This window comes from Peromyscus californicus, unplaced genomic scaffold (assembly GCF_007827085.1).
Source record: "Peromyscus californicus insignis strain IS unplaced genomic scaffold, ASM782708v3 Scaffold_1__1_contigs__length_55948999, whole genome shotgun sequence".
NCBI lineage: Eukaryota > Metazoa > Chordata > Mammalia > Rodentia > Cricetidae > Peromyscus > Peromyscus californicus.
In genome coordinates this window covers 24,574,580-24,599,675 of record NW_026294492.1, presented here as the reverse complement: position 1 = coordinate 24,599,675, position 25,096 = coordinate 24,574,580, and the positions used below count along the sequence as shown (strand labels likewise).

Sequence of the window (25,096 nt, the reverse complement as noted above, 5' to 3'; positions counted from 1 at the left end):
TATATTTGGAGTTTATAGTTTGATCACCTTTTTTCTATATTTACTACTTTTTTTCTTTATTTGGTTTTTATAACTTAAAGTTTTTAATTTAAAAAATGTGCAGAAGTAGTAAGAAAAATAGCACTGAAAGTGTTTGATTGAAAAATGTATTTTGAGTCTGGAGGATTGGCTTGTTGCTCTTATGGAGGACCTGATTTCAACTCCCAGCACCCATATGGCCTTAAACAACTGTCTATGACTCCAGTGTTTGGAGATCTAACATCGTATTCTGGCTTCCTTGGGCACTGCATGTTCAAGGTGCACAGACATTGATGCAGGCAGAACACCCATCATGCACATAAAATAAGAGTAAATAAATCTTAAAAAAAAAAAACACCGCACCAAAAAAACAGTCAACTATTGGTAGCTGGGCATGGGGTGGTGTGTGCCTGAAATCCTAGTGTTAGGAAGACAAAGACGGGGAAAACTAACTTGTGTGACACAGCGACACTTGTCTCCAAACAAAACTAAAACACACAAGTCACCAACTGTTCAGATTCCTTACAGCTTGTGTTAGTTTTGCTACTGCCATTGTTTTAAAAATGGAACACTTGGAGCGTCTTTGTAACTCTCTTTAATCTTCTGCTTTGATTGGTTCTTTCCAATCTTAAAAGTTCATCATGGCAGGGATTGATAACTTTTTGGAGTTACTTATAAAACACCTTTATTTTTGCATGGTCGATTTAAATAATGAAGTCTGTTATTTATGGTTATTGTGTATAATGTTATAAACATTTCTTATACAAGTCTGTGTGTCAACATATATTGTTTTGTAAGTAGGATTTTATTGGCAACCAGCCACACCCAGGTACTAGTATATTGTATTGTCTTTGCCCACTGTCCTTCTGTAATAATATTGGATATTTTTATTCTGGATATTGTATGGCCCAGAAAACCTAAGTGTTTTATGGTCCCTTTAAAAAGATGTTTGCAGTAGGGCAGTGGTGGCGCACGCCTTTAGTTCCAGCATTCAAGAGGCAGAGGCAGGCGGATCTCTATGAGTTGGAGGCTAGCCTGGTCTACAGAATGAGTTCCAGGACAGCCAGAGCTACACAGAGAAACCCTGTCTCTCCAAAAACCAAAAAAAAGGAAGAAAGAAAGAAAGAAAGAAAGAAGGAAGGAAGGAAGGAAGGAAGGAAGGAAGGAAGAAAAGAAAGAAAGAAAGAAAGAAAGAAAGAAAGAAAGAAAGAAAGAAAGAAAGAAAGAAAGAAAGAAAGGAAAGATGTTCCCTGATCCCATTGGACTAGATGAGTTACAGTTTTACCTCTGAAAATCCTTGGACACAGTTTGAATCAAAAGGTGTAAGTTTATTTTGGTGGCGAGCCTCGTCTTTGGTTGGAGTAGGTGAGGATCCGATTTGTTTGGTTAATGTTTTCCATGAGATTTTGAGGACATTCTTGGCATCTGTTCTTTTTTGTTTCCTCTGTTTGGGTTTGATGCTAGTTTGCATGCTTCATATCGTCTTACATTCCCCAGTTCTCTTTATATTTCCTTACTATTTTTCTGTTGTTCAAATTGGCTAATGGTTTAAATTAAGCGTTGTCTTTGCCTGTCCCCTAGTTGAAGACAAGGTCTTCTTTGTGGTCTGGGCTGGTTGCTCTCCTCTTCTCTTAGCCTCCTTAGTACAGCTGCACTGCCGTAACTGGCCTCTCGAGTCCATTGCTGATTGCAGACATTCATCCTTATTAAAAGGTTAATTCTCTTCTTTGATCCAGTAGGTAAATGTTTTCATTTAGTTATTGTACTTTTCAGTGATCCATTTTAAAAAAACAGTTTGGATTACTTTGTTGATATATCTTGTTGCCACACCACACGCACGCACGCACGCACATTTTTAAGGTGGTGTTTTAAATAGCTTCCTTTAATTCTCTGAATATATTTCTCATAACAATTTTGAAATTTACTAAATCTCAGCATCGAGCTGATCTTAACATTTATTGGCTATTATTTTTATAGAGTGTCATAGTTTGGTGTTTTTTTTTTAACATAGATTATATTTTTTTCTTGAGTGGTACATTTTACGTAGTCTTGTAGTAATTCTGGTTTTATTCATTTTCTCCATGCAGGCTTTATTATTAAGCATTTTGTATGCATTCCAGCTGCAGAATCTATTTTCCCACTATTATTTCAAGAAATGAATATTTTTATGTTTTCACTCAGCTTTCAGGGACTTCGCCAGTGATCGTAGTTTAGTATTTAGCAAATGATTGCTTATAGGTTGTATTTAAACATCGTGAGCCCAGGATGCTTTCACTATCTATGCGGAGTGTCACGTACTTTGGGGAGCGTAGTCAAACAAGCTTAGTGTCTTTCTCCTTGCCCTCCGACTTTCTCTTGAGTTGTCTTGTGTCTTCCTGTATGAGCATTCTATAGCTGAGCTGCTCCCCCAGCAATGCAGGCATGGCATGTGTGATTAGCTTCACCTCTAATGTCCTGGTTCTTCTCTCTCATACTTAGAGGCTCTGGATTTTTAGTGACCTTGGGATCTTTTGGGTCAGCCAAAGTTATGTGGAGGATGAAAGTCCCATTCCTTAGGATTTTAGGACAGTTTATCAAGTGTGTGGCCCTCCTCTATCTAGGGTCTTCCTATTAAGTTTGTAGCTAATCCGTAGGCTTTGGTGTGCTCCACTGACTTCAGGCTGAGGAACGTGTGAGATTCTCTAGTTTGTACTTAGCAACCTGCAGCTTTCTGCTGTGGTGGGTCTTCTCTGCCTCTGGCACTGGGCAGGGATGGAGACGGCCTACTGATCTTAACAGGAAGTTGTTATGTGTCATGAAGAGACACGATGTTTTCCTCCTCTTTAGTTGACTTAAGTGCACAAAAATTGTTGTTTAAAAGCTTTATCCAGTTTTATAATTTTTTCAGTGGGCATATTTATACTTTACTGGAAAATCAACTTCAGAACTTGAATTTTAAGATCCTTTAAGATTCAAAAGTACTTATTTTTCTTTTTTTATAATTGATTTTTATTTTATGTGTATTGGTGTTTTGCCTGCATGTAGGTCTGTGTGAGATTTTGGAGTTACAGACAGTTGTGAGCTGCCATGTGGGTGCTGGGAATTCAACTTGGGTCCCCTGGAAGAGCAGCCATTGTTCTTAACTCTCTCCAGTCCTAGTACTCATTTTTCAAAGTCAAGTGTTCTTTTTTTCTAATTCATGCTCATGGAGACAGAGAAACAGTAAAATTTTAAAATTGGCAAGAAAGACTGAAATGATGAGCCATGATTCACTCCCTTGGTTTCTGTGGTGGACTGGACTTTTTTCTTTGTAGAGATCGATTTATATGCTCATTGAGATTATTTGAAGGTTTGGTGGGTCTGTGAAGAGTAGATTTGTTGTTTCTGCAGAGCAAGCCATCTGTAGTTGACACTTTCTGACTGTATGCTTCATGTGATAACTTTCATCAGATAGCTTTTCTGGGTGTGATCCTTCTAAAGATACGGGCAATCATTTCAAGTGCCACAGGAATGCTCCTTAAACCCATCTCTCTGGCTTTCCTTTGCTTCTTATAATTTGCACAACAGCTGCTTCCCTACCATATCATAAGTATTTGCAATCTCTTTGATCTTCATGTATTTAGTTTTGGAGGTAATTTTTGAGGTTAGAATAATTCATGGCAGTTACCAAAATTTTTATTAGAAGCCAAAATTCTTTCAATTAGTAATTAACCTGATTAAAGAAAAAGGCCTTGTTTGCTCTGTGTAGTTACTTGGCAAACTGGTAAGAATCAGAGAATGAGATGTCCCATGGCAGCTTCCTCTGCCAGCTTCTTCTTTTTTTCCTTACACCATAGATGCAGATTCTGCCCAAGAAGCCCCTGCATTGCAGAGGGACTGGAGGTCTGTATGATCTGTTTATTTCGCAGTTGACAAGGGTAAGGGGGCTCTTATGGGGGAGGTGTTTGGGTGCCCTGAAGTAGTGTTATATAGCTTAGCCAACATTTATTTTGTGATTACTTAAACTTAGTGTTAAAAACAAAACAAACACCTTTTATGAAGTCTGTTTGTCCTGTGTCAGGTTATTAACATTAAAAATAGTTATTAAAATGCTGAATTTAAAAGTCCTATTCAAAACAAGTTTAGACAAACATAATTCATGCTTCTAAAACTCTTAGGACCATTGATACATAAATACTGAATATATATATACTATTAAAATTCCGTTATAGCGAACAATTTTAAATATTTTGTAAAATGCAGTAAATTATAGTTACTTAAATCATAGTCACTTAAATCATAGTTATTAATCTGTTTTGTTTCTTTCCATAAATTTGTCAGTCAAAAGGAACTGGATATACCATAAATGATGTGGGTGGGTGCGTGTGTCTTTTGGGGGGTGTACTAGAAATGAATATATCCTTTAATTCTTTTGTTACTCTTGACGTCAATGAAATTTGAGTTGTATGGAGGCTGGCATATATTTGACTGTTAGGGTTAGCAGTCGATGAATCTCACAGGAGCCAAGTTCAAGTTCTGTAGGTCGTGCTTTGCAGGTTTATAGAATAGGTGCCAGAAATGGTGTATATTTACAGGATCAAATTGAAGTAGATGAGGAAGGCTTTCATGCTCTGAAAACGGTAGGACTGGGTAGGCGATTCTAGCCTTCATGAATAGTTGGGGACGGTCTGATGGACTTACTTTTGAACATGTTTTATACCTGGCAGTACAAGAGCTTTGTTTACTTAAAGTAGTGCACGTTTTGGTAACTTAAATAGATACTTTTAGTATTTTGTACTTGTTTTTAAATCAGCTTCCTTCAAAATTTCTTTTGTAGATTTTTAGGATTCAACAATCAAATATGTCTGTTATCATTATCATTGTTAATAAATGTTCCACTTTTTAATGCCAACACAATTGGAAAAATATTTTTAACTTTAAACAGCTTAAATGACTTTTATTTTTATTTTTATTTTTTCTGTTTTCTTTAAGCCATAAAGATGAGTTTACCATTATTCCTGTACTGGTTGGAGCTCTGAGTGAGTCAAAAGAACAGGAATTCGGAAAACTCTTCAGTAAATATCTAGCGGATCCTAGTAATCTCTTTGTGGTCTCCTCTGATTTCTGCCACTGGGGTAAGTCCTAGATTTTAACATACGCTAGATGCTGTGTATTTGTGCTTAAAGGGTTCTTTCCAGTCCAAGCTCTGATTCTCAATTCTTTATCACTTTTTGCAAAGTTGTATTTGTAGCAGCCATGTTTAAAAGTGAATAAAACAGCCTTTTGGTCATTTAACAAGGATGAGCAGAGGATATAGGCACATTTCCAAAGGCGACTGGTACAGTTGGATTCACACTGTGAGGGCATCCTTGCTTTTGAATACTTCTGTTAGTGGGAGTTAAAAACTGTTAGCCCCATATTTGTGTACCTATGTATAGTGTAGGGTCTTGGAGGTCAGGTTTGGTGGATAGAGCAAATTCTTCACAATGTCGAAGAGTACTGTGTGCTATACTGGTCTTTCTCAGGTTTTCTTTTTTGTAATTAGTCTCTCTCTTTTCTTTTGGTGAATATTTTTTTGTCTGAAATTTTAGTAAGTTTTTGAGTTGCCCTCTAATATTAGAACATACAGACTATTAGCACTGTGATCTTCAAGTGGGTTTTATGATTATTGTAAACTAAGAGGAATGATATTTTACAGTGACTAGATTGTAAAGAAGTGATACATTGTGGCTATCCATCCTCTTTTAGGAAACTGATTTTGCGTTCTTTGAATGCTGTTTGCTTTCACTTATCTTGAACTGTCTCAGAATATTTAAGTTCCATTCATTTTAGGACATCTCTTTGGCTCATTTCTTCACAATTTTAAGACATACCTAATAGGTTCATTCTCTTCTACTTTTATTATAAGGAAACATAAAACCATACTTTTAAAGATTAAAACACCAAAATGCCAGAAAACATCCTCAAGTGAGTTATATAGGAGCCCTTTGCTTTCTCTTGAGAATGGAGCCTGCAGTTTACCTGCCTTGCTTGGGTTCTCTTTGCATCCTTCTCTGAGTAGACCTCTTAAGTTGTACTCTCCACTTGACTGTCTTCATGGTGTAGATATTAGAAGATGTAAATTGCTAGCACGGTTGACACTAGTGCTCCGTGAGTGTGGTTTTCCTCCTAGGGAAAATTGGAGAATAGCAGGAAATCTTTGTAGATTTCATTGTCACATCTGTGAAGTGATTTGAAGGATGATGACGCTTCTGCTATCAAATGAGTAGAGTTCAGGGAAATTTCTAAATATTTTAGTGTACACAGATCAATCCCCTGCCTCCACCCAGTGAAGGTCCAAAGTATCTATAGTGCTGAGGTTAGAAACCCATTGTTAGGGTGTATGGGAGCTGAGCTTCCTTCTAAAGACTTTTCCTGGGTTCTTCAGTAACTCATTCAGCTGTCTAGTTTGCATTATTCTTTCTAGCAGAAGTAATTTTTTATTCATGTCACTATATTTCTTAGATTCTAGGACCCATATAGAGGCTTAGAAGGGAATTCCTGTCTCAAGAATGAGAAATTATTCAAAGATCTTGAAGTAAGGAGTACTGTTAGGAAGAAGAGCTCCCTTTCTCAGTGTGTGTTTCTCTCAGGAACAAGACATGCTCATGTTTTGGAAAACAAAATTTGAAGCAAATGTTTTTTCCTTTTTTATTTTTGAAGTCTCTTATGAATCACTTGATACTGTTCTCTTGATGCTATCCAGATTAGTCTTTCTAGTTGGCAACATAGGCAACCACAACGTAAACCTGCATCAAATGGGGAGTTTTGAAGCTTTTTTTTTTTTAAATTTATTTAATTATTATGTATACACTGTACTGGCTGCATGTCTGCCTGTGTGCCAGAAGAGGGCATCAGATCTCATTATAGATGGTTGTGAGCCACCATGTGGTTGCTGGGAATTGAACTTAGGACCTTTGGAGGAGTAGCCAGTGCTCTTAATCACTGAGCCATCTCTCCAGCCCAAATGTGTTTTTTTTTTTTTTTTTTTTTTTTATGACAAGCTTTCACTGTGTTATCCAGGCCAGCCTCAAACTCACAGTCTTCCTGCATCTTTCTCCTGGGTGCTGAGATTGCAGGCATGAGGCATCATGCCTGGTAATAGGTGTAGTGTTCCTGTTTTACATGTGTGTGAGTCATCATTCTTTTTACCTCACCAATAAAGGATGATGATGATGATGATGATTATTTTCTTTTTCGAGACAGGGTTTCTCTGTGTAGCCCCAGCTGTCCTGGAACTCCCTCTGTAGACCAGGCTGGCCTCAAACTCAGAATCTGCCTGCCTCTGTCTCTGAGTGCTGGGATTAAAGGCGTGTGTGTGCGACCAAGGCCTGGCTGTTGTTTTTGTTATTGTTGTTTTGAAACAGGGCCTTGCCTTGTACCCCTGACTGGCTTGGAATTCACTATGTAGACCAAGCTGGCCACAAACTCAGAGATGCACCTGCCTCTGCCTCCTGAGTGCTGGGATTAAAGGAATGTACTACCACTGCCTGGTTAATAAAGAACTCTTAATGCAAACATACCTTACTCTACAGTTGAGAGAGAAAAATAAGTTTGTTTTTTTTACAGCTAACCAAGATTCTTAGAAAGTTACAGACTGTTTTTCCTCAGTTTCTAAAAAAGTTAATATTTAAGTTGTAATAGGCTTTCCATGTGATAATTGAAAAAAGAAAAACCCTCAAAATTTTCTAAGGCTGGTAAATGGCTAGCAGTGAAGAACTCCAGGCTTATGTGTTTACATTCAGTGGTTAAGCGAAGGAGCTTTTCCCAGTGCTCCATAGATAGCTGCACAATCATTACTTAGTGACATTAAGTGCTCACTTTACTTACATAAGGCACTAAGTAATTCCTTCTGGGTAATAGTATGGCAGACAGTGTCAGGTGTGATGTGGATAATATTTGAAAATTGACATCACAGGAAATAGTAATTGTCACTTTGTAAACCATAATGCTTTCTGTTTTACATGCTTATTAAGGTGAATCATTAGCCAACTACAAGTTATGCCATTTAAGGAATCAAATTCATGTTTTTCAAATTTATATTCCATATCAACAGTTTAGCTCTTTATGAAGGTTGATATTTTGTTTCTTTTTCCTCCTCCTTTCTCCCCATCTTGTAGAATCTTGCCATCCCAGGCTGACCTTGAATTTTCATCCTTCTGCCTCAGCCTCCCTAAGTGGGTCACAGGCATATACCATTGTGCACCATGCTTTTTTTTCCTACTTGTAAAGGTATGGGACATGTTGTTTTTAAACCATGTAAAAGCAATCATAATGAGTGAATTGTCAATAATTTCCCAGGAGTGATTCAGTTCTTCAGTACATAGGCCTTAAACATTAAATTAATTCTAAGTAGCTGAAATAAGTAATTTGAAGTAAAATTACTGGTTTATGGTATTACTTGATTACAGATAGATATACATAGTGGGCCTTTGTTTTTATTGAATTAGGCTACTGGTAGTGCTACCTTGTTCTTCCTGGTATTTGTTCTCTTTGTTTTTTTGTCCAGCTTTTGTGGAAATGGTGAAAACTGTGCTCCCAAGAGATGCTCGGGAAGTGTAGTCTCCTCGTTATCAGCCAGTGTCCCTTTCTAAAAACGATTTCTTTCTATAAAAATAGGTATTCATCTTTAGAGAGACACCAGAGGGAAAAAAGTGGAGAGACTAGAATATTTGGGATTCTTTGGGAATGAGGCAAGGCATGGGGTTGGGGGAGGAACCTGTGTTCTGTCACCTCGCTCACTCTTTGTGTCCCCTCAGGGGAGTTCCCTAAAACGGAACTGCATTTGAGTCCCTGCTTTGAATCTTGTCATCATCTTAGACATATGACAAATGTATCAGCCCCAGAGTATGGAATAGTAAGAATCCTCTTTCACATTACTTATTAGCTTTTGATTTTTTTAATCTTAAATGCGTACCAAGTTCTATTAATACTTAATATACTTACCAAGTTCTACATCCTGGAGGATGATTCAGTGTAGGAGAAACTTGTCTGGACCTCTTTCAATGATCTAATTAGTAAACTTTTATTCTATTTCCCAAGTTTCAATTCTGATATTCTCCATATATACTGTTATTGTTTGTTTATGTCCTCATAGAAATTTATGTTTCCAAGTTTAGATTGATAGCTTTCATTAGCATAAGTTTTAGTAAACTATTAAAAATTTTTAAACAAAATTAGACCTAACAAATTGAAAGTGAAGTAATTATTAATTTGCCTTTATGGTGGTTTTACAAATCAGTTCCAATAAATTTACTGAGTTAAATATTTTTGACATTATTTTGTTAAAATATGAATATAATCTAGGGTAGTCTCTTTAGCAATTTAAAATTTGCTTAGATTATATAACTTTTTTTTTTTCTCGAAGCTTGAGCTACTTATTCAAAGTAACTTAACCCAAAGCATTTATAAAATTTATACTATGTTCAGATTTCTTTTGTGCTGTTCATTAAGTGATTCATATATACTCCTTTTCCTGTTAAGTTTCTTAGTGCAAGGATATTTCCACTTTCTAAAGTCTGAAGTTGGTTTGAGTATGTTAGTTAATTCTTAAAATGTATCTTATCCAAGCCTATACATTTGTCTTCTCAGGTCTTTGTACATCTTCATCCCAGGTTTAGGGTTTTGTTAGGCATTGTAACAATTCAGGATGAACAGATGATAGCATCTAGTTGTTAGAAAAAATGATCTTATTTGATAGAACACAGATAGTATTTTCTTTTGTGAAATACATTTTTTTTCTTTGACTGTGATTTCAGTTCTAGGTGTTCCAGGTTTAGGACCTCCTTGTAGAATGGCCTGCTAATCTCCCTACTGGATTTGTGGAAGGGTTCACACATTTGAAAAATGGCTCACCATTAGCAAAGTGAAGAGTAAATGTACACAGAACAGATTCTATTGGTCATATATCTGAAGGGCTTTCCTACTGACTGATACTTTGGGGGTTTTGCAGAGTAACATTATTAGGTCATTGCTTATTTCAGCAGGCTAGTGTGTAGCTTACTGTTGAGCTGTTTAATTTGTTTCTTTTTGTTTTGAGATCCTTCAAGCATAGTGTTGGTTCTTGTGCCATCCATCGTTGTCTGTCCTCATTGGTTGATTGTTGTGTGTTAAACAGACATCCTTGGAGCTTCCTCTCCACACTCTGTGAATCCACTCATTAATCAATCACCAGTCACCTTTGGAGATGGGAAAATTACTTACCTGTATTTCTTTTTCTCAGAAAGCGTGCTCTGGAATGGATTCACAAATGAGCTACCCTCCTTCCCTCAAAGAGTAAGGTTTCTGCTTTACAGGATTTTTTTCCTTGGGTTATTTTTCCTCTCATCTTTTGAATTTGAAAAGAACTGAGGGAAGGCACCTGAAGAAACCACTGACATACTCACTAGGGAGTTCCAGAGCTTGTCCCGCCCCTAGGGCGGTGTCCATGGCTCTTAAAGCTAGAAAGCTCATACTTGAAGTTGAAACAGGGGCTCAAAGAATCCATTTTCCCAGTGTACCTTCTGAAAGGATAAGTTTCAGGTAAGTAATTTTCTCTACTACGTGATATGCTTTATTCATACTTAGAAAAGAATGTACAATTCCCGTCCTCCAGTCATGGAGACAGCTGTTTGTATATAGTCAGCTTCACGATTGCCCCGAAAGTCCGAAGTATAACAACTTACAGAATAAAATAGTTTCTCATGAGAATCATGCAATCAGAATTTATTTTAAATGAACAATTCAAAACTAAAGGTGCATTTTTGATCAGTATATTATGCTAGTACTATCGTTTCCTTTATTAATGAACGAAATCTTGAGAAATTAATTTTTAAATAAGAAGTATCTTGACTCAGTTTCCAAGCAGCAGTTGACTTTCATATTTGTGTGTGTATGCACACACATACGTATGCTTGTGTGCATGCATACATACATAACCCATCCAGGCTAAAGTAAGATGAAATCAACTCATTACTTCAGATTAGATGCAGTATCTCTGTATTGATTAGAATGGGTTGTTCAAATAATTTGAAAATACTTGTACAATTTAAAAATTATCATGAAAACATTATGAGCTGTTAATGAGTAAAATATTCAGTACCTGCATGTACTGAAAATTTAGTTTCTTTATTGCTATGAGCTATTCATCTTTATCTTTTAACTTTTATACTACTAAATGTGAGTTGGTCACAAAAAAATAACAGGTAGCAAAATACTAAACATTTGTTCCAATTGGTTTCCTATGTATACTCACATTTGCATTAAATTACATGATGATTCCAATATTTTAAAGTATTTCAAACACCTGTGCCTTTCTTCAGAAATACTTTAAAGTTAGCTGGAAGGTCATCTGTATGGTATAACCTCACATAAACACACTGTTACACCCCCTTCTTGCTCTCCTGGCAAGGTTGTTACTTGAAAACAACTCCTCACTTGGAAGTGAGCAAGGACTTTTGAGTAGCAAATAACTGTCATGAAGCACCAGGAATAGCAGTCTTTTATAGGCATAAGGTCTACAGATAGTAGCTAAAAGGAGCAGCTGTTTCTAGAAGCAGGGAAAAGAGAATACAGTTGTATAAACCTGAAATAGTCCAGCTTTAAAAGAATCGAGACACAGTACTTTGATTTCTTCTAGAATGTTATTTTTAGATTAGTGACAAGGAAGCAGAATTTCCTTGTTTAAGGTGTTCGTTTAATTGTTTTGCAGGAGATGGGCAGAACTTTGAAATAGACATGAATATAGTACCAGTGAGTTGAGTCAGTAGGCTAGGCTGACTGAGATATAGATTTGCCTTTATGTAGTCTTCTTACAACTACCTGGCAAGTGTGGAAAATGGCGTCAGTTGTACAGTCCTTATGGTCGGACAGTCCTCATTACTGTGTATAATACGCCTTCTCTGAAGAAAAACCGAGTTATAAAGAAAAACATGCTGCATTATTTAACTCAGAGGCGTTGAGGGCTAGCAAGATGAGCTTCTGAGCAGAAGTGCTTGCCAACAAGCCTGAACTCTGAAGGTGATCCTTGGACCCACAAGGTAGATGGAGAGAGCTGACATTGCAGGCCGTCCTGAACTTAATGACAGAGATGACTGCATGCGACCAGAAATGCATGGTGTGAGATCTACTACAGTCTCTGAACTGGAAGGATTCATAAAGACAACAATGATCACCTGTCACTCAATGCAGCATGTGTGTGCACTTGGACGTGCACGGGCATTAAAATATACCATGTCTGGCCGCATGCAGTCATCTTTGTTGTTAAATTCAGAGAACAGACTAGTTCACAGCCTGCTCAATTCTAGGATACCAGCTATAAGAGAACTTTAATAAGAGCTCTCTGGGAAGTTAATAGTTATTATATTGAGTGGCATTAGGAGATAAGTTAAATATTAGGAGTTAAATAAGAAAATTAAGAAATATGGTGCATTTTAGGAAAATAGAAAATTAAGAAATATGGTGCATTTAGGAAAGTAAAAAGAGGTTAGCACCCACAGATGAGATACATGGTATGTTTTTAAGAAGATATTAAAGAGAGTTTTATAATTTTGCACTGATCATTATATGTATGATAGTGTTTTCAATAAGATGAACAGGAAACTTAAAAAATATCATAAAATTCCAATGGAATCTGCTTTCTCAGTTGTGAGGCTAGAAGTTGGACTTATTTATAGTTGTAGACATGATGCCTAAGGCACAGTTGTGTGTACATGATGAGTATATCCGACACCGTTAGAAGCACATTTTGGCAAAGCTTTAAAAATTAGGAAAATATGGCCTGAGAAATGGCTCAGTGGTTAAGAGCACTGGCTACTTTTCCAGAGGACCCAGTTTTAATTCCCAGCACCCAGTTGATGGCTTATACCCAACTGTAACTCCGTTATCACCCTCTTCTGGCCTCTACAAGCACCAGGCATGTGTGTGGTAAACAGACATGCAGACAAACACCTACACACATAAAAACAATTCAAATTTAAGAAGGAAACATGAAAGTAAAGAAGAACAGCCTTGCTGAAAGCTATGTTAGAGGTATCTCAAATCTACCATAGTTAATCTGTAAGTAGTTATGGATATTACCTTTTGAATTTCATATTACTACATTAGGAAGCAATTTATTTCCTGAATCTTTGTTTTCTTTTTCTTTCTTTTTTAAAAAATTTCTTTGTAATCTCTGCTATTTGAAGAGCAGCTGAACATTGACTATTTTGTGCTTGTACTCTGAGCTGGGATTTCATGTCAGTGTAGGACGGTTGATTTATTCTTTTGTGAGTTCTGTTCACGTTGCATAAGGCACGTGTATTGGTCCTTTTCCTTAAAAAATAATGGCCGTAAAAGCCGCCCAAGCTTCAAGTATGGCTGACACATACATTTGCTTCTCTCAGAGAGCTCAGCAGTGATAACCCCACTGAGATAGTTTCCTGAAGTTTTCTTGAATTGTAGTCTTGGGGTTTACTGTCAATTATAGGCTGAGAGAATGTTTAACAATGCTTCTAACTTTAAGCTCTTGGTTTCCTTATTCTTGTATTGCTGGTGATTTTAAAGTTTCTGCAGTATGAAATAGTTTTTAACATCTTAAAATTCTGGTGATGTGTCATTTCTTTATTACCTTCCCAAATATGCCTCTTTATGTTGAGGGCTCATGGGAATTGGTTCTTGCAGAGGCTTAAGCTGTGCTTTGCCTTTTGTGAGAACTGAAATTATTTGGTAAGCGCTTGCTTTCTTTTTAGCTTCTAATTTTTCCCTATTTTATTTTGTACATGATATTTGTTTCAAGGTCAAAGGTTCCGTTACAGTTACTATGATGAATCCCAGGGGGAGATTTATAGATCCATTGAACATCTAGATAAAATGGTAAGTCTTTCAGGTGTGGGGTTTTAATGCTCTAAAAATCTTTAATTCTAGATTAGTGATTTGAGATTGACTATGTTAAAATATACAATGGGCTAACAGTTCTTTCCCTTTCTTGAATTAAAAGTACAAACTGCAGTGTGGACTTGAATGGATAATTCCTCTAAGAACTTTCCTTTATCATACTTCTTATTGATTAGTGAGAATATTTAACAGCACTTAGATACAGATTTTAATTATATTTTTGGAGAAGTATTTGGTTTAAGGGGCAGCGGCATGTTAATGCTACTACTTCTGTTAAGCTGCAATGGTAGGAGATGGTGGGATACGTGGCTATAATTCCTTGATGGCCATCTGAAGTAACTATTTTGAATCTTTCTGAACTATGTTACTGTTCTTTGAAATTTATTAAATAACTTAGTGTTTAATTTTTAGATATGGTTTCTTTATAGGCCAGATTTATTCTTTTGATGCTGAAGATATTATATAAAGTATATAACCTAACATCATAAATGTCTAATTGAAACACCAGTTTTTCAGTTATCACCTTTTTCCTCTGGAAGTAATGACATTATAGCTCTTTCATTTTATGTTTTTGCTTTGATGCGTATTAAATTCAGGGCTTTGCACGTAGAGGACAAGTGTTCTCCCGCTAAGCTGCGTTCCGAGTTGGATGACATAAGTTTATGATGACAGGCTTTAGTAATTTAGCAAACTTAAATTTTGTCTGCTGTACTGCAGGAATTTTTTATAACTACATCATTTTAATGTTTTTAAGTTTTTAAAGTTCCAGAAATATTTAGTTAGGAATTAATACCATAGTCCAGATTTTTCAAAAACTTCCTAAAGTGAATTTAACCTTAGTGAAATTAATAACTTAAAAATGTTGTAATTTTGAGTTTTGGTGTATTTCTATAAAACCTCCTTTAAGTCTTGTTATGTATTGAATTGTATTTTCAATTCTCATTTATCGTATTCAATTTGAACTTGAAATGTCTGTGGTCTTTAGCTTATGTCTACTAAGGTATGTTGTTGGATTTTCTTTTACTCTAGCTCCATGTTAGAACGTTTAAATGTTGTTGTTGGTTTTTTTATTCCTACTCTTTGGGCTGTTTATTCCTTTGGGGACCCACTACCCAGCTCCCAAATAAATCACACACTGAGGCGTAGTCTTAATTATAAATGCCTGGCCTTAGCTTGGCTTGTTTCTAGCCAGCTTTTCTTAACTTACCCATTTACCTTTTGCCTCTGGGCTTTTACCTTCTCTTATTTCTGTAAATCTTACTTTCACTCTTACTCTGTGGCTGGCTGTGTGGCTGTGTGGCTGTGTGACTAGGTGGCTGGCCCCTTGTTTCTTTCTCTCCTTGTTCTCTTGCTCTTTCTTCTTTTCCTCTCAGATTTCTTCTTCTATTTATTCTCTGTGCCTACCAGCCCCGCCTGTCCTTTCTCCTGCCTCTATATTGGCTATTCAGCTCTTTATTAGACCATCAGGTGTTTTAGACAGGCACAGTAACACAGCTTCACAGAGTTAAACATATGCAACATAAAAGAATGCAACACATCTTTGCAGTGTTAAACAAATGTTCCATAGCATAAACACATACAATACATCTTAAAATAATATTCTACAACAAAGGTAACTACAGAAAGTACCTTAAGACTGGATTACTTTTTATAAGTACAAATAATTTGCCTTTCTCCCCTTTTGTCTTTTGTTTGTTCTTTTTTGTAGATATTTATATTACTTTTTTTTGGCTACTGAGCTTTCTAGTGTTGAATTTTATCTTGTTTTTCTAAATGTGAAATTAAAAAAAATACAATTCTTATTTTTTCTTAAAGTATTGATAGTTATACAGTTATTCTGGAAATATCTGTGGGGTGTAAATCTTCCCTCTACTTAAGTGGTTAGACTTTCAGTTTCCTTTCACTGTTAAATTGTTCAAAGTGTAACCTGGGACCAGGACCTGAAAGTGATTTAAGGATGACAGGGTATGAGGAATGCATAATAAGCCTAAGGTAATTAATCACATTAATTACATATATGTAATTTTTATAATTTTTAAAATTACATATATGGTCTACATTATATTTTAATTGTGAATTTCTGGTTTAGAGCACAAAGGTATGTCTGGATGGTGGTAAACATTTTTTTCTTTGGGGCTGGAGAGATGGCTCATCGGGTCCTGAGTTCAATTCCCAGCAACCACATGGTGGCTCACAACCATTTGTAATGGGATCTGAGTCACTCTTCTGATATGCATGAAGACAGGTCACTCATATGCATAAAGTAAATAAATATTTAAAAAATATTTGTTTTCTTTAAAAATTATATGAGAGGTAGGTCTAACTCTGTAGCTTTGTCTGGCTGGAAACGTACTATGTAACCCAGATTCACCTTGAACTTAGAGAATTGCTCTTGTGTTCTGGGCTTCTAGGCATGAGTTACTGTACTTGGCTGGAGGTAAACATTTAAAAATCATTGTTTTGTGGAGGGCAGGTAGAAAGGAAGGTGGTCGGTGCCATTGTCCAGAGAGAATGGAGGGGAGAAGGGATAGTTAGGTCAGAGTGGTGAGGAGATCCGAGGGCAGCCATTAGGAGTTGTGCTTAGAGGAACTAAGAATGAGTGATGAGAGAAAAAGGCTGTCAACTAGCAGGGGACAAGAATCCCAAGTCACGAACTTTGTAAGAGTAGTTTCAGAAGAATTGTTTAAGTTAGAAGCTAAATTGGAACAGAGGCATGTCAAATTGGCAAGAATGTTCTCTGTCAGTTGGACACAAAGGAACAGTGTTGGAGCCTTATCTGGCTTGGATCAGCTGATCCACTGAGGATAGTCAGAGAAGGACTCTGTCTTTTCCCTTTTCTTCCAACTCTTACACTCTCCTTGGACAATAGCCATCCTTTATAGAACAGTGATATAAAAGTGTGTCTCTACTCATACCTAGCTTTGCATTCTAAATCAAGATGGAAGTTGAGATCATTTCAAAATCCCCAGTAGCATTAATCACTAAATCTTAGTTTTTGACTCTCAAAATATTGTCACTCATGTGGTTTTCATTTCACACTTTTTCATTTCTTCTATTTGTTTAGGCATGACTATCTAGGGGTTGGGGTTTGGTAGCTCAGTAGTAGAGCAACATGTTTAGCATGCACAAGCTCTAGTATGTGCCTTTGCCCCACAAATATCTATAAGGAAGAAATGACCGTGTCTGTGTGAAATCAGAACTATTTATTAGTGGTGTGCATGTGAAGATTTTCTTTTCATTAGAATTGTCTTCACTTGTTTATTGAACTACTCAAAACTAATTTTATAGGCCAGGCTGACCTCAGATTTGCAGACCTCCTGGCCTTAGCCTGATAGACATATGCCAGAACACCTTAACATCAGGCTCAAAAGGTGCTCTAGCACCAAACGTGTATGTGTGTGTGTGTGTGTGTGTGTGTATGTATATGTATGTATGTATGTGTGTGTGTGCTATGTGTATGTCTAACAATTTGTATTTAATTTTATGAAACAGTATTTTTAGTGCCAAAACCAGTAAAAATATCTTGATCCAGGACTGTCATCTCATACTCCTTATATACAGGTTCTAGCTTAGTATTTTCACTGGAATGTTATATAAACAATTTCCAAGCTCAACATGGCAACAGTTAAAACTTACGATTTTCTCTTGACAAAAGTCTGTTTTTGCAGACTATTCTAAGTCATTTGATGGTGGCTTTTACTTTCTCAGCTGCTATTGTCATTTTCAATCTCAAATAGCTGAAAATAAAGCCCAAACAGACCCCCCTCCCCAAGGTTTCTGTCTGTAGTCCTGGCTTTCCTGAAACTTGCTCTGTAGACCAGGCTGGCCTCAAACTCACAGAGATCCCCCTGCCTCTGCCTTCTGAGTGCTTGGATTAAAGATGTATTCCACCACTGCTGGGCCCCTGACAGATTTGTGAAAACTTAAATCATATTGTGTGATTCTTGTGGCCCAAATCTGTAATATTGTCCTATTTCAGTAAAATCCTTGTGTTTACATCGAAAAACCTAAAGGGATCAACGAGTTTTTCAAGCCCTCTTCTACGTAGTTCCCTTTGCCGTGGACAGACTGTTGTTTGATACTGCCCCACGTGTCCAGTGTCTGTCTTCTGCTCCTTTGTACCTAACTGTTTCGCTTACATACCTCAAACAGGGTCCAACGCTATAGCTTTGACTAGCCTTGAACTCAAAGACCCACCTGCTTCTGCTTCTGTCTCTTGCTTCCCCAGCACTGGGATTAAAGGCATGCCCACCATGCCTGGCTTCTTATCTAGCTCCTGACCCTCCCAGTAGGGTCTGTGGCCCATCGTTCAGTTTTACATTCTGCACTGACCCTTCTGGCATTTGTCCCTAACTGCCTTAGTCTGCTTCACTGTTAACTTGTAAGAACCATATTTTCTGTCAGCCAATGTATTCAAAGGGCCTAGCATAGTGATTAGATCATAAAACTCAAGTGTTTTTAAAATGAAGGAATATAATAATCTTCCTATATACACAGTTAAAAGTATGAACACACTAATATGAAAGTGAGATAAGAGGAAAGTAATTTATAATAAATCAATGTCTTAAATGCCAGTGTTCAGAAACAGCTATGTTAGAAGACACAATGAAGTAGTAGGATCCATGTATATCTATAGTATCCCTAAAACAGCAGTAAGCACAGACTCCTACGTGGCCATTGCCTTTATTGCTTAAATTACTATGTGGCATTGCTGTGTGACTTGATTTTCCCCCCAAAAGGTGAATAATTCTTAGTAAATAAATACAACTTTTAAATAAAAGAAACTATAATATTCCCTCACTTTAGATGATGATTTCATCCATGGGAAATTCATTCTTCATTAAAACCTTGGAAAACTGTTTTCCTCTTGTTATAGAAGGTGGAAATGGTACAGGTAATTAGAAGTTCTACCTAAATTACATATTGAAAGTCTTATGGGTAGAAAACAGTTATTTGTGTATGGAATTTTCCTACATCAGCCTCCTTAGAGCCTACCAAACCTCAAAATATATTGGTGTTGGGGACAACCAAAAATTTGTGCATCCTATTTGCTTGTAGTCTTCCTATGAACAGTGGTGTCAGCTTGCCCGGCTTATTTCTATTTTTAATACTTACTGCTATGTAAACTTACCATTTCTTGATTTTGTTTGGTGACTGTATCTCATCCATCCATCCATCCATCCATCCACTATAATCTATATATCTGTATTGTAATTCACAGTAAAAGTTGATGTGAAGTACAGAGTGTACCGATATAATTTACGTGGTTTTGAAGTTCACTCTGTTGGTTGTACAGAAAGCAGATTCTACAGGAGCATGTGTAGCAAACAGCAGGCCATTTGGCAGTGTTTAGGGGGAAACATGATAATTTAGAGATGGTGGCAGTGGAGTTGGGAAGAAATGGATCAAATTAAGATATTTATAAGCAAGAGGTAATATTGTATATAAATATAAATATATATAACCTTTGCTAATAGGCTCTTCACTAGTTGCAGCTCAGGGAGGTGTGAGTTTGGGAAGTCTTGTCATACTGATGATGGTAAGACTGCAGCCAAGAAGAGATTGCCCATGGTAAGAATAGTTAAACAACCCCGTCATTACACTGAAGTCACCCATGGGACCCTGAGAATAGAGCTCTCCATACCCTCCCCTTCTGTAGCCTCAGAGTTTCACCATCTTTCTCACTGTGACTATAGGTGAGTTTGTGTTAACTCTCTGGTCTGCTGACACAGATCATGGGCAGGCTTCTTAGAACTTTTTCTGTTTAGCTCAGGAAGGAACATTTTGTTAATTATGTGAGTGGCTGTATATAGAGAACCAGTAAGCCCAGGCTGATTTCTAAGTCCTACCCAGATTTCCTTCCATTAGATGGCAGATTACCAAAACCTTACTTGAAACTTTTATTTAAAAAAGCATGGAATAGAACTTCAAAATAAATAGGGTATTTGTTGTATGTTAGTGTGTCTGAACTTAGTATTTGCAGTAATGTTTGACTTGGATTGATTTTTGTGGTGCACTTGTTGAAGTATATTTCTATGTAGAATTTTAAAAAGGCTCATAAATGTGTCTTATCTTTATTACCATATTTGATTTATAAGCTAATTCTTAGAGTTTATGAATAAAAAATAATGGTTAGCTCTCAATAAACTCAAGTGGCTTTTTGCATATAAAAATGTTAGTAATTTTGAGTATACTATAAGTTGAGTGTCAGTGATCTGAGACTGTTTACTTGTTTGACACATGACAGGTCACAGTTAAAGGTGTCACCTAAGGCAATAAAATGGATAAAGCATACGTGAAGTATTATTGAATTTTGTGTTTAGGACTTTGGTTTCATCCCCAAGATATTTTATTTACATACAAATACTCAAAAATCTACCAGAAACAAATCCAAGACATTTCTGTTGTCAAGTATTGATTAAAGGATGTTCAACCTATAAGAGCTATCCGTTTTCAAAATCAGTAATCTAAAAAAATCTATAAGATTTTTTTACAGATATCTATAAGATATCTGTACAAAATTATTGAGTTAGTCAAGTTTGGGTTTGATTTTTAATTGGAAAAATCTTAATATTGCTGTTAAAATGTTAGAAAGTAAGCTATTTTTAAGTTGCAAAAGAACATACCTGTTCTTTCTGAAAAATATTCACAGCTTTAACTGTTGAATGTGAGGGAAACTAATTATGAAAAACACAGAAAGATAAATGTTTATAGGAAAATTATGTCTTATTAGTGTTATAGTTGGGAAAATAACTATAGTATAGAATATGTAGAATTTGAAAGTCTTTTTTTTCTTTTTTTTGAATTTGAAAGTTTTATGATTTTATTGGCTTTCTTTTTTTGGTAAATAGTATTTTGTAACTTCAGTGTTTATACTGACAAACCGAATTTTATCGTGATCATGTAAATTTTTGATTTCTTGAAATATTAGCCATATTTACATGTATTTTCCATATGTAGTATGTAGTATTCTTACTATGCTAATTTTTGGGAGTATACCCTTTTACTATGCTAATTCAGGGACTTTCATTACTGACATCAGCAAATTATTTGGCAGGGAGAATCTGAAAATGTCATCGCAGCCATTCAGTTTATTACTTTATTAATAACTTTGTTTAATTTGAATATCAGCTACTTTCTTTTCTTCCTATTATTTTGAAAGGAGAAATTGTTAGAATTTACTAAGTCATGCTTCTTTCTCTTGAATTTATACCGTGTCTACTTTATTAGGTTTGGTAGCATTCTCTGTAAGGTAACCACTTATTAATGCATTGACTCTTAACACTGCTACCTTAGGATAAGAGTTATTTTGTTTTTGGCATAGAATTAGTTACACTGTTAAAATTTTTATCTTGATTCCTCTTTAGGAAACTCAGACATTTCCTTTTCCCTAACATGTATATATCTTAAAATGAATGGATTACAGTTCTGATACTTGATGATGTGCTCATTAATTATGTGGCCATTATTAAAAAGGCATGGTTCTTCTTATTTATTAATGCATGTAAATTATATGTTAGTCTTTTTGTTTGCTATTTTAATAAGATTTACTTCTGTGTTGTAACAATAGCTATTTTGTTTAATGCAGATAATTTTTTTTTTTTACAAGTGGGAAGGTAGTTATCTGAGTTCTGAATTTGCAGCTCTTTGAGTATTGCCCGTTCAGTTTCAGATTGACCCTTGGGACGTGACATCACAGGTTTTTCTCCATTGCTTAGAGAGTCAGCAGAATGCTAATTCAATACATACCCCCAAAGTTAGGAACTTGGCCTGTATTCTGCAGAGTTCTAGCTAAAACTGCTAAATTAGGAAGTCTTTCCATACTTGAGGGATAGATCGGCTTTGGTGTTTCCAATATCCCTTTCTAACTTGAAGCTGAAATAGTGTTGAATCATCTCATTGCTTATGGGGGTTTATGTAAATAGTCAAGTTTTTAATTACGGGGCCTAAGGAGCTTTCTGTTGCCTGGTCTTTAGACTCACTAATCATATCTTCTAGGGTTGTTGAGAATAGTTAAGTTACCTAGGCATATTGGGGAAGCATTTTATTTTTCATCGTCTTAGAGTTTGGATAATAGCATTGAATTAGCATTTTTGTCTTTTTTGAATTTTAGTAACAGTAATTTTACACTTATCAAGTATATGTGACATGTTTGTCTTTATTATGTACTAGTCAGTGGATGTCTCATTTTATAATCTTATCCTCATGCTTTTATTTATGTATTTCTTAACTTTTCTGTGTTGGAGCGGTTCACTCATGAGAAAAGCTCCTATTTCCTCGATCTTCTCTTTATAAAGACATGCCAGTAAACCATCATGTTTGTCAGAGGGTTTAATGGGATGGAATTAGTTTCTATCTAGTTGGCACTTAATAGACTTAAAGAATTAAAATTTTAACACACTTTATCTCTTGACTTCCACTTTTTCATGTTGTATTTTCCAGTTAATCTTTATGATTGAGCCAGTTTAATCTTTATTTTGAGCTCCTGTTTAGTAGTGTCTTCTCTACGTTAGTAGTATTTTATCTCTTCATTAAGGGTTTCTTGGCCAGTTACTTAGAATTCGTTGCTTTAAATGTAATTCATTTTCTTCTCTTAGAATTCGTATCAGTATATAAGTATGATGCTTGTTCCAAATGTGCTTGGAGATTTTATTACTAAAATGTATGTTGGAACTTTTCATCCTAGAGTTTATTAAAGTAGATTCTGTTTATGGCTAGCTGTCCTAGCCTTTGTTCAGGAGCACTAAACTTCTCATAATGTGTACACCAGTTGTAGTTACATCGATGTTTGACAAATCATTAGTGTAATTCTTTTTATACTATGATAAAGCCAATGATTATTGAGACAGAGCCTAGGATTAGGAACTTTTTATGCCCATTTTCATGCATAGGAAATTTATATCTTGACTATCCATGTTTCTGGAAGAGAGTTATAATTCCATCTTAGTATTACTACTTAACTGGTTTAGAATTACACTGTTTCTTTGCATCCTATTGTATATATTAAGTTTAACTTTTAATATTTCTCTAAGCTTGTACCAAATGTTGTTGTTGCCCTGAAAAAGTCCCCTGCTTGTCAGGAGAAAACCAATATAGCATTAAAAACTAGTTACAGATTGGCTAATTAATATATAGGCAAAGTGATTCTATACTTGTATTCTTAAGTCTTATTCTAGATTGGATAATGATTATGGAAGATGTAGGTATTTTGGAACTTACATAGTTAAGGTTTTGAAGTTTCCACTGTAAAGCTTTATGTCACTTATTAACAGCTGCCATTTTCCAGATGACTTCATTTAGAGTCGTTTGTCCTGTTATTCTCTGTGCTTTTAGACTGTTAAGACATGAATAAACTTTGGCAATCACATAGAATTTGTCAGTTAAGACCACTTACATTTCTCTCAGACATTATTCTAGTGTATTAAATACAAATATAAAAAGGAGTTGATATGAATAAAATAATAATATTGTTGAGTGTCCAAATTAGTTAGATTCGGGGATTTACTTGCCTGCTTCAGTGAACAAAGTTGCTCTGTTTTAGTGGATTAAAAATATGTTCTGTGGACTGGTGAAATGACTCAGTGGGTAAAGATGCTCACTACCCAGGCCTGCCCACCTCAGTTCAGTCCCTAGAACCCATATGGTGGAAGGAGAGAACTGACTCCACAGCTTGCCATGGCAAGTGAATGGCTGTAGTTTCTTATCTGTGCATGTGTGCATACGCACAAATAAATGTCAAAAAATTAAAATATATTAATGCTTTTGGAGACTGCAAAATTTAGTATAAGCAAGTGTTCAGTTCATGGTGGTTTGTTTAGCAGTACTCTAAAATTACTTAATTATTTTCTTCAAAGACACTGGTTTAAAATAGTGAAAAGCTTTCCTTCTTAGAACTGGCTTATAACAACCTAGCTGTCATTCAACTCATCATCAGCCTTAGGAATGTTGAAATAAACTATGTTAAATATTTTCTTAAGTGGTATTTTATCAGATACCTCCATAACCTCTGACTGTTTAAAATGTTACACAGCTATAAATCAAGCTTACAGCTTCAAACAGCTTTAAATCAAATTTCGTTTCAGAGTTTTTTGTGTGAAAATTTCACAAATTTGCTTTTGTAACTATTCTTTATGTAGGGAAAATATAATATTGTGAAATGTGGTGTGAGGTAAATGTCAACTGGTAAAGGTGATTTGCAAGTATCCAAACTTAGAAAAAACCTGGAGTTTTTTCTGCCAGTGGTTAACTATTATGAGATTACATTTCATGAATGATTTTGATATTTTCCAAGGATCGTTTAATGTATTTTGTCTATTTTTAATTGAGAAATTTATAAGTAAATTTAAAATGTAATTAAATAATAAATTTTGTCTTCTTTTCTTTTTCTTTTCTCTTTTTTAGGGTATGAGTATTATAGAACAATTAGATCCTGTATCTTTTAGCAATTATTTGAAGAAATATCATAATACTATATGTGGAAGACATCCCATTGGGGTGTTATTAAATGTGAGTATCCTTAGGAAGCCTTGACCTTTAACATCTGTTGCTGTCTTATTTCAGAATATCTGAAAGGTTACATTTCAATACATTGATAGCATCATTGGCTTTGTGTACATAGCATCAGTTTCTTCCTGGTAACTTTTAATATAATTATAGGTTTATATTATTTTGTTTATTTGAATAAATTTATTACTGGGATATAGGTCAATAATTTGTTAACATGGAGTTATTTAGAAGATTGCCTTATCTTCTCTTGACTCAGTCAGCACTGATAGGCTTTTCTTTCTCAGAAGATTGATTTTTGGGTTTGTGTGTCTGTGCAGACATGTGGGTGCATATACATAGACAAGCAAAGATAGATTGTGTGTGTGTCTTTTTCTCTTAAATAATAATGATAAAACTTAACTTTATTTAAAAAGTGCAGGAGAAGCCAGACATAATGACTCATGCCTTTAATACTAGCACTGGGGAGGCAGAGGCAGGTGGATGGATTTTTGTGAGTTTGAGGCCAGCCTGGTCTACATTGTGAGTTCTAGGACAGCCAGAGCTAAATAGTTTAGACCTGGTCTCAAAATAAAACAAAACAAAACAAAAAAGAATTTCAAGAAAGAAGTTTTGATTTAGTTGGATTTTAGAAAGCTAAATTATATTTGTTTACTTCCTAATTAATAAACAAGAAAATGTGACACTCTTTAAGAAGAATGAGAAAATGTCTCCTGAGGAGTCTGCA

At 35.6% G+C, this 25,096-nt stretch overlaps 1 protein-coding gene across 6 annotated transcripts in view; it reads left to right on the top strand.

Moving 5' to 3' along the window:
- Memo1 (mediator of cell motility 1) overlaps nucleotides 1-25,096 on the top strand; it is a 114,790-nt gene that overhangs the window by 72,963 nt on the left and 16,731 nt on the right. For 4 of the 6 annotated variants that reach the window (XM_052746246.1, XM_052746250.1, XM_052746248.1 and 1 more), the window contains 3 exons: nucleotides 4,969-5,111; nucleotides 13,769-13,845; nucleotides 24,268-24,372. In XM_052746246.1, the coding sequence (XP_052602206.1) occupies nucleotides 4,969-5,111; nucleotides 13,769-13,845; nucleotides 24,268-24,372 (325 nt within the window). Of the gene's footprint in view, nucleotides 1-3,833; nucleotides 3,880-4,968; nucleotides 5,112-10,237; nucleotides 10,537-13,768; nucleotides 13,846-24,267; nucleotides 24,373-25,096 lie in introns of those variants that run through there. The other 2 variants (XR_008220187.1, XM_052746247.1) reach the window with 2 other exon arrangements.